Source organism: Triticum aestivum, chromosome 6A, assembly GCF_018294505.1.
Source record: "Triticum aestivum cultivar Chinese Spring chromosome 6A, IWGSC CS RefSeq v2.1, whole genome shotgun sequence".
NCBI classification, from domain to species: Eukaryota; Viridiplantae; Streptophyta; class Magnoliopsida; order Poales; family Poaceae; genus Triticum; species Triticum aestivum.
This window is the reverse complement of record NC_057809.1, coordinates 486,251,967-486,261,245: the sequence shown is the minus strand read 5'-3', so window position 1 is coordinate 486,261,245 and position 9,279 is coordinate 486,251,967. Positions and strand designations below refer to the sequence as shown.

Genomic DNA, 9,279 nt, shown 5'->3' with positions numbered 1-9,279 from the left:
TCGTTTGAGGCTAGGAAAACGGACATGCATGTCCGCATGCGGTCGTCAGGCCATCGAGGCGCCCACCGTGGCCGACTCAACCCAAAATATGTCCGGCTATGTCCTTCTTTAAACATTTCATCGAACACTTCACGAAGGGCCGCCACTAGCGTCGACGAGGAGCACCGGCGTTGTTCGGATTCACCGCACCCGTGCCCAGCCCGTGCCCCGCCGGCCGCCACCCGCCATGGCGGCCTCTCCGCAGCCCACACGCTCGCCCACGCAGTGTACAGCTCGGCGGATGGGCACGCCATGCGCTCGCATACGGCGGCGGCTGGCTAGCTAGCAAGCAAGCAAGCACGCGAACGCAGTGGCTGGGTAGCTAGCTAGCAAGCACGCACGCGAACGCGGCGACTGACTAGCTAGCTAGCAAGCACGCGAACGCGGCGCCTCGCTAGCTAGCATGCTCGTGCTCACCAGCCGCGCCCAGCTTGCCTAGCAGCTCGCCCGCACCGTATCTTGCCACGCACTCGCGCACACCTCGCCGCAGGCCCTGCTCCGGCTACGTAGCGCCCGTAGCCGCGTCCTCGCCTTGCCGCCCCTGCAGCGCCCGTGCGCGCGCCCGCCCGTGCGCGCGCGCGCCCGCTCGCGCTCTGCTCCCCGCTCCAGCCGTCCGCACCGCGCGGGCGCACGCAGCGCCCCGCTCGCAGGCGCGCCCGCTCCAGCAGCCTGTCGCGCGTGCGCACGCCGCCCCGCAGCAGCGCCATGCCCGCCCTCCGCCCCGCGCGCTCGCGCTCTGCTCCCCGCTCCAGCCGTCCGCCCCGCGCGGGCGCACGCAGCAGCGCCGTGCTCGCCCTCCGCCCCGCGCGCTCGCGCCGGCCGGCAGCAGCGCGCGCCCCGCCCCGCCCGCCGCGAGCTCCGCGCTCCGCCCCGCCTATGCCGCTCCCCACTCGGGCCGACGCGCTCCGCTCCGGCCTCGCATGCTCGCCGTCGCATGCAGCTATGCGTGGGTAGGTCGGAGAGAGAGAGAGAGAGAAAAAGGAAGAGAGAGAGAGTGGTGGGGGTGGGTGGGTGAGTGACAAGTGGGGTCACCCCGGACGGGCGCAGACGGAGAGGGTGCAGAACGCGTCCGGTTCTGTCCGCTTTGGCCTCAAATCCAGCCCAAGTTTGGTCTAAAAATAGGGTCAGCCGGATATAAAACGGACAAAATGGGTCCAGTTCATTGCGCGCTGGGTCATGGGGTTTGTCCGTTTTACCTCAAACGGACAAAGCCGGACAAGATGGGTCTTGCGGTGGAGTTAGCCTTATCCGCTCCCCCACTCCCGCCGCGCGCCGCGTCCCTCTCCGCGCAAAGCTAAACAAAAGCCCCACGCGAGTAAAGAGAACGAAGGGAGGAGATAATGCCGAACTCCACCAATCGGCGGCATTTACTTGGGCGTGAATAAACCGGGCCGCTTTCATCTCCTCCGCCCACGTCCCCACGCTATTTGTAGCCGCGCCCCTCCCCCCTCCTTATCCTCCCAGTGACTCACCCTCCGCTCCTCCGCTCCCCCTTTATAGTTCGATCCTCCATCGCCAAAGCACCAGCACAACCGATCGCTCATCTCAGATCGCCTGCTGCTTCTCTCCTTCCTTCCTTGGTTTGGTCTGCTCTGCTCTGATTGGCATGGCGACCCAGATGGACGCGTACGTGATGTTCCGCCGCGCCGCGGAGATGATGATGGTGGCGCCGCCCGGGGCCGCCTACGACGAGCAGGACGAGGACATCGGCTCCGCGTCCGACTCCGAGTGCACGTCGACGTCCTCCTCCTCCGACCTCGCCGACGACGCCAGCTCCTCGTCGTCCTCCTCCAGCTCCGGCGACCACTTCGAGATGTCCGCCCTCATGACGCAGCTCCCCATCAAGTACGTGCGCGCGAATGCGATTGCTGATGGTTTACGTTCGTGATCTATTTCTAAGCAGAGAGAGGTGCTGACCTGCCTTTTTTCTGTGCTGTGCAGGAGGGGATTGTCCATGTTCTTCGACGGCAAGTCGCAGTCGTTCGCGTCGCTGGCGGCCGTGGCCTCCCTGGAGGATCTGGCCAAGCCGACCAAGAAGCGCCTCAAGCCGTCGCGGAGCTGCGAGGGCGGCCTGGACGCGCACCGTGGCAGGTTCCTCTCGCCGCGCCGGCATTGTCCCAAGGCCGCCGCCGCAAGGAAGGCGTCCGCGAGGGCCGCCCTCTCGGTGCTCGGCACCTCGCCAAGGACGGCGAGGCTGGCCGCCAACTCCCTCATCTTTAGCTAGGTTCTGTTCCACTATTAGGTGTTCAGTGTTCTTCGTAGAGGGAGGTTGTATTAGGAACCCATGGCTGAATTAGAATGGTTATTACTTCAATGGAAATACCATCCACATTCAGCACATTTGAATCTGAGAAGTTGGATTTTCAACACCATTCAAAGGCCAAAGTATAAATGGAAACCGTGGGTCTATTCTTAAGAAACAGGGATGGAAATGAAACCGCACCAACGGCTCCATCCACTTGCATTAACAGCAAACGGCAACAAGTGAAAAGGCTGCGCTGGTGCGCATTGAACAACAAAACCTTGGATCAGCAAATAAAGAAAATCATTCGATCTTGACTAGCACTACTGCGTAATAAGTTACAGTGCAAGTATCGCCATTCTGACAAGCCAATCAAGTGGACTGATAGCCCAAGACATTTCGGCATTCCCCCTACTACAGCAACATACTAACACCTCTCGAGTACCATGCAAAATTGAGCGCTTAATTTTCCATTCACTAGCGTGATGCTTCCAACAATTGAAAAATAGTGAGATAGTTTTGCAAGAAATCACAATAATAATAGGTCATGGCCCTTGTCCTCCAAAAGATGGGGAATGGAAAATGATTTCTCGCCAGTGGATCATAGTGCCAAAACAAATATTCCTGAACCTCGATGAGATAGTAGTGTCGGCAGCTCCAAACTTCACTCAAACAAGCATTTTGGTTCATGACAAAATTCCTTCACCCCAACAGACTGTCGATTTGAGAGACATCACACAGAGTTCAGACAGCTCGGTATTCAATAAACAAGCTCAACTTCTGAACCAACACAGCACGTGAACCATATATAGGTTTTCTTCCTTCACTGATCCAATTCTTCTCCAAACTCGAAGCTTTTGCATTTGCCCGCATGTCATCCAAGAAGGCTGAGACTATCTGATAAATTGAAGTCCGGAAAACATCAGCCATTGAATGAGCTTTAGTGTGCAGACCACCTCTTTGTGTGCTTGCGATGGTTGTTACATTGCCTTTTCTTGCAGTGGAGAAGTTATTACCCCACTTAATGCTTGCTGGACCCAGTGAGTGCGCAGGTTGTGGGTTAGTTTTCTTCCCTAAACATGCTTCAACCGCAACTAGAGCAGACAGCAAAGTAGACATCACAGCAGCATTGCAGCCAGTGAGTTGAGCAACTCCATAGCGATCCTCTTGTCGTGAGCGTGCAGTTAATGTCGCCAATGTCCGAGCACACCATGAGCATATCTACATTCAAAGGTCATACAGAACAATCTATCATTAGGCATTAGTGCACAAAGTAACATTTGGACTATTATGATTTGGCAATGATACACCATCTGGCACGTAAAAACATTTCCAGGCCTTAAACAATCTTTACGACAAGGCTATTAAAGATTAGGCATGTAGACAATTGACCTTACTCTGAAGGACACCTACGGACATTAATGAAGTTTCTGAATGCTATGAAATCACAAGAATCATGTTAAGCTATATTCACCCCAGATGCACAATGGAAATAAGCTAAATCTTCAAAATGTTAACTGATCATTTATAATTTGTGTTAGTAGTCATAATAAGCTCAACCATGTAGTTGATCCTGAATATAGATAAATTCAAGCTGCTATTAAACGGGACATCATGTTTCACAAATTTGGCCTCCACACTGTCAGAACTCGTCACACCAGCTATCAGCTAAGCAGTCTCCATTTTTTACTTCTAGCCTTGTAGTTGTTGTATGTTTGGTTTCTGGCCAAAATGTACCTTACCAAAACTTTGGCTTTTGTTTGGATGGTTACGAACTTATTGGCATGCCAATGGCTCCTTACCCAACTCCACTTCGTTTTTTTAGCCAAAGTTGGCCAACTCATGGGCACACAAAACTTGGTCAAATATTTGGTGGGGTTGGTGGGGCCTTCTCCGGCTGGTGGAACAGGGCAATCAAGAGATTGGACAAGGAGCACCGAAAAGGCCTCAATACCTTGATCATATAGTAGTAACTTGGGACATTTGGAAACGCCGAAACGATAATGAAATGAGATTGGATACGGAAGTGGAATCTGAGGTAGCCCTAGGGCATTTTTAGTAGTGCGGGTGGTAGAGGAGGAGGGTGCCCTATGGCGTACAGCCAGGGCCCATGGCCTTCAGACCCTGTTCTAGGGTCGGTGTTCTGGCGCTTTGGTCGTATCCTTTCTTCAAGCGTGCCTCATATGGTCTAGAGTGTTTGGGTTTTGGGTGTGTTGTGTGTGCGTGTGGCGTTGTACTTTTAATCCTCTTATTAATGAAATGACATGCAGATCTCCTGCGTCATTCGAGAAGAAAAATGGTGGGGCAAATTTGGGCTCAAAACAAACACAACCTTGGTACTACAGAATTGCTCCAAATGGAACAGAGCTTCTTCTGCTACAATCCATCCATTGGTTCTGAGGAAAAGCATGATTCAGAACTTAATGGTGAGCTACTATTTACTATAACACTTGCATCAAACAGACCACAGGTCAACTATATGCGTGTAAAAAAAATGACATCAGCACATGTACCATATTCCATAATCAAACCAACTTCCCCATATTACAGAAAGCATGCCCCATAGCTAATATTCAAAACTGTTGCATGCGGTCCATGTGCATATGGCATACTTATTATGTCATTTGCAATCAAACACAATGATAGTTAATGCACCTCAGTATCCAATTACTTTATACTAGAAGAATATATTTGCTACTCACATAAAAGCTGTCAATAGTAACCTGTCAGCTCCAAAAGGCCTAAACACTTGAAATTACCAACTTCCAAATAAAAGGTTTGAGCAGTTCAACTTAAGCTATTAAACCTAATATGAAGATACTTGCATACTCATATTCCATAACATATCTAACATAATATGATCAGCAGTTATCATGCAAAATCTTCCGGATTGTGTGATGCTTGATGCAAATCTTGAATTCATTATGTGTAACTGTGACTAACCAATCATTATGCATGTATGCTTCAACTATACCCAACTCAGCATCTTTAAAGCGTGGCCTCTCCTTATTCAACTCTAAAATATTTTATCACGGATGTCAAACAAAAAATGCAGGCACCAACTTAACAGTAGGTTCAAACTATTTGCTGGATGATGGTTCTTAACGCGAAGCAGACTTCATTAGTTACACAAGAAGAGACAGACAAGATTAACAACTGGAAACACACTGAAGAACCTACAACAGAAGTAAATGAAATGGTTACAAAATTACCTGTGAATCACTAAATGCACCATAGAGCTTAGACTGTTGTAACAATAGTTCTGGCCTTTCACTAGTAAACCCTTCAAGTGCTTCAGCAATTTTTGAAGTGAACTCCTCAAGTGGCTTCAAACAGGCTGTCACAATTCTTTTGTAAGTTTCACCAGATTCCTCAAAGAAGGCACCTCGACGCCAAGGTTCGATGTTACATTCAGATACCGCACACAAATCTTGGAATGCAAGATATTGCATCAGCGACCGTGGATTACTTAGTTCCAGAGTCTCGAGGATATAATCAGTCGGATTAGTCTCTGCAGCAGCAGAACTCTGAGGTGGAGTAAAACTGCATCTTCTTGTGTGCACAACCTGAAATTTGTTGAGAACAGTTGTATTAAAGTTCCAGGAAAGTCAAGCTGCGCAGTACATACTGCGGAAACAAGTGTGCATCTACAAGCATGTTGTTTGATTTGGATTGTAAAGGAGAAAACAAACCTGGACAAAATGATGGCTTATTTCCCAACAGAAGGAAACACCTGTGGTCACTATAAAAATAGCGATTTGGGTGATAATTTGACTTCCAATGGATCCTCCCATTCTGAATTGCCGAGGAAGAATAAGAATCAGGACAAGTGAAAGCAAGAAGACCTGAAGCGACATCTTTAGAGCCCTTTTAATAGATGGTAGAAGCCCCATCTTTAATCCATAGAACATAGGTCTCTGGACAATAAAACAAGTTAACAAAGTTAAAACCAGGCAGCCATATACTCAAATGAGTGCTGGAAGAACTGTAAGATAGCAAATGAACATGCAACTAAGCAAGCAAATCTAAGACTATTAAGGGATCAAAATTAACTAAACTTAGCTTTGAAAGTTACAACTGATTGACCTACGTTCTGATTAATCCCCACCATGTTCACACCTAAATAAAAAAGTAAGAGTAGAGGCAAACAATGTCTACGAATAAACAGTGAATAAAAACGAAGCTTCTGACTGGATATTTGACCATAAAACATGATATTCTCGGGAAATTACACAGTGCTCGTAATAAAATCATCTATTATCTGATTCAAATGTCTAACTTGAATAACAAAATGTGTGTCTAAATACCGATCCAATAGTGCAGAATGGCCCTCTCCTCTGACCAAACACCCTAGGGTAAAATACCAATAGTTCAAGCCACAATTAAGATAACATCACCTGTGATTCAAGAACAATAGTGCACAGCAAATCATTGCTGAGAAGTTAATCTTAGACGTCGTAATATAAACTCTAAGACTACGAATTCAAACCCAATCTGCGATTTCGGATGAATCAAGCAGCATATGCAGAAACCCTAACTTTCCCCCACTCCACTCACCTGCACGACGGGGAACTGGAGCAACCACCTCCCGCGCCCAAAGTAGTGAGCGGCGAACACCGCGCCCAACACAGCGCCGCGGAATCCCAGCCCAGCGACGGCAGCCCATCCGGCGTCCTCGGGGACCAGAGACGCCGCGGCGGCCACGCAGAGCGCACCGGCCGAGGCGAAGAGGGAGGCTGCGAGGGCGAGCTTCGGCACGGGCGGCGGGCCCGGGTGGGGCGAGGCGGAGATGAGGAAGGCGAGCGCGAGGAGCCCCGTGCCGGCGCAGGAGAGGGGCGCGTGCAGCCCGAGGAGGAAGGGCGGGGGTACCCCGAGGTTAGGGTGGCGGCGGCTCGGGGAGACCGCGAGGTGGAGTACGGAGGCGGCGGCCCAGAGCGCGGCCTGGAAGACGAAGACGGCGAGCCACCGCTGGCCGACGGCGTCGCGAGGTGCGCCGCGCGGCGGGGCCCTGTCCATGGCGGCGGTGGACGAGGGGTTTGGGGGGGAGGTTTTGAATTTATTTTTTTTCTCTCCCCTTCTCTCTTTGTGAGGGGCCGAGGGTTTCTTCGCGTCCGAAGGGAGAAGAGTAGGGGAACGAGTGAACCGTGTGGTTTGATTTGAATGCGCGTTTTTCTTTTCATGTCTTCTTCGAGACCGGCGAAACCTTTCATTGGGTCGGCTCGTATAGCTTAGTGGTTAAGCTAATCGCAGCTCGGAGATTAGGAAGACACGGGCATACAAGGACACACGAGAGAATGCATAGTCTCAAGATGATGTCTCGCATGTCATGTAAAATCGGATATGACGCAAAGTATGTTCGGATAGGGAAGCGGGATCCTCTCAGGAGACCGGTGTTTGAAGAGAAAAAGTGTGGTCCGATGACAAAAGCTGAAAAGGTTGGAGTGCAAAGTAGAGATGCATGTGTACTAAAGTTTTTATTTTCTACTTTTTAGCGAGACCCACTAGTGATAGCTTGCATTGGAAAGAAAAAATTAATGTAGATGCCTTAAATTATTTTTTATCATGGGGCATATGTATCCATATGACATCATTATACATGCCCTGACATCGTATGTTTTTTTGCATTTGACATACTTGTCCCAGATAGGCCTATATGTCCTGGTGTAGGTAAAAAACAACATTTACATGTTGGTTGGTTACCTGCATTCAGGCTACCTACATCAAGGGAGCAATTTTCTTCTCATGTTCAATGAATTTAGCAGTAATGCTAACATTCAGAAAAACATCAAGAGAGCAATTTTTACCACGATGTGCAGTTGCATGTGTCATTGTTGTTAGACAAACTACACGTTGTTTGGTTGCAAACGACATAAGATGTGATCTCCACTTCTCACTAATGGTGGCGTTACCACACAGGGATTGAACATTGTCTTAGCCCTAACTAGAAAATAAAATGACAGTTTATCCTAACTACTAACAAATGGCAGTATGAATTATGAGCCATATGGTTGAACAGGGAAAAGCTTATCGATGCTAACTAGGTGAAACTCCTCCTTCTTCTTCCTCTTCTTGTGCTGATATCTCTTCTTCTTCTTCTTCTTCTTCTTCTTCTTCTTCTTCAGATCCTTTGCCTAACCTTTGTTATCCCACATTACCTGAGCCCGCTCCATCCTTCTGTTCTTCCGGACTTCGTTGTCAAACGCCTCCACATCATGGCCGGAGCTGACAACATCAGCAGGCGTCACATCTTCCTTCTTCGGCACATGTTCATCACAACCCCATTGCAGGATCCAATTATGAAGGATGCAACATGCAAGAACAAGCTTAAACTAGGTATGGGCTTGTCCTAGACCATATCTGAGTCACCATTGTCGCTGGTGCCAACAACAGAGGAAGGGTTTGTCCTAGAGCTAGGGGTGAGCGAGTAAATGAGGCGGGTGAGGGTATACTTCGTGCCATTCGGCCTCCGTCAATTTTCATCTCCGGCCATCTCCGCCCGGATTCCCCATGCACTGCGCCCTGTGCCAGGACTAACTTCTACGACCGACTCAGCCTAGCTCGCTGGAAACTGCCGATTCGAGTGTTCCCAACGACCCAGGCTCTATGGTGCTTTAAGTTTCGTGTCGATGCAAGCCACGCCTCCATGTAGGCAATCAAACAAGTTTTTTTCATCCCGCCCAAGCATGGTCAGATGTATGTGGCCTTCCCAACGTGTCCCAAAGGTATATGTGTTTAGAGTATCTCCAACAACAATCCTGTTTTTGAGCACGAGACCACTTCAGGGCGTGAAGGCCAAAAAAGGCCTCTAACAACTGCCATCCTAAAATAAATTAGGCATCCCAAACAAAGTTCCTCATGCAGCAAATTTGGGGCACTTCGGCGGCTGACAAAAACATGTGGCTACTTCTTTACGCCAGGTCGCGGCCAAAAACCCTCGGATCCGCTTGCCTGCCGGTTGCCGCGCACCATGGCCGGCTCCTCCGACCCCGCCGCCAACC

The 9,279-nt window shown here is 49.8% G+C and overlaps 2 protein-coding genes across 2 annotated transcripts; one reads left to right on the top strand and one right to left on the bottom strand.

Moving 5' to 3' along the window:
- The first annotated feature begins 1,486 nt into the window (after positions 1–1,486).
- On the top strand, positions 1,487–2,411 carry LOC123128020 (uncharacterized). The gene is made up of 2 exons (XM_044547919.1): positions 1,487–1,884; positions 1,981–2,411. The coding sequence occupies exons 1-2, from the start codon at positions 1,646–1,648 to the stop codon at positions 2,261–2,263; spliced, it is 522 nt and encodes a 173-aa protein (XP_044403854.1). The 5' UTR covers positions 1,487–1,645; the 3' UTR covers positions 2,264–2,411.
- Positions 2,412–2,575: 164 nt separating this feature from the next.
- LOC123128019 (uncharacterized) lies at positions 2,576–7,403 on the bottom strand. The gene is made up of 4 exons (XM_044547918.1): positions 6,839–7,403; positions 5,974–6,198; positions 5,494–5,847; positions 2,576–3,502 (listed from the first exon to the last, which is right to left on the bottom strand). The coding sequence occupies exons 1-4, from the start codon at positions 7,295–7,297 to the stop codon at positions 3,026–3,028; spliced, it is 1,515 nt and encodes a 504-aa protein (XP_044403853.1). The 5' UTR covers positions 7,298–7,403; the 3' UTR covers positions 2,576–3,025.
- Between the last annotated feature and the right edge of the window lie 1,876 nt (positions 7,404–9,279).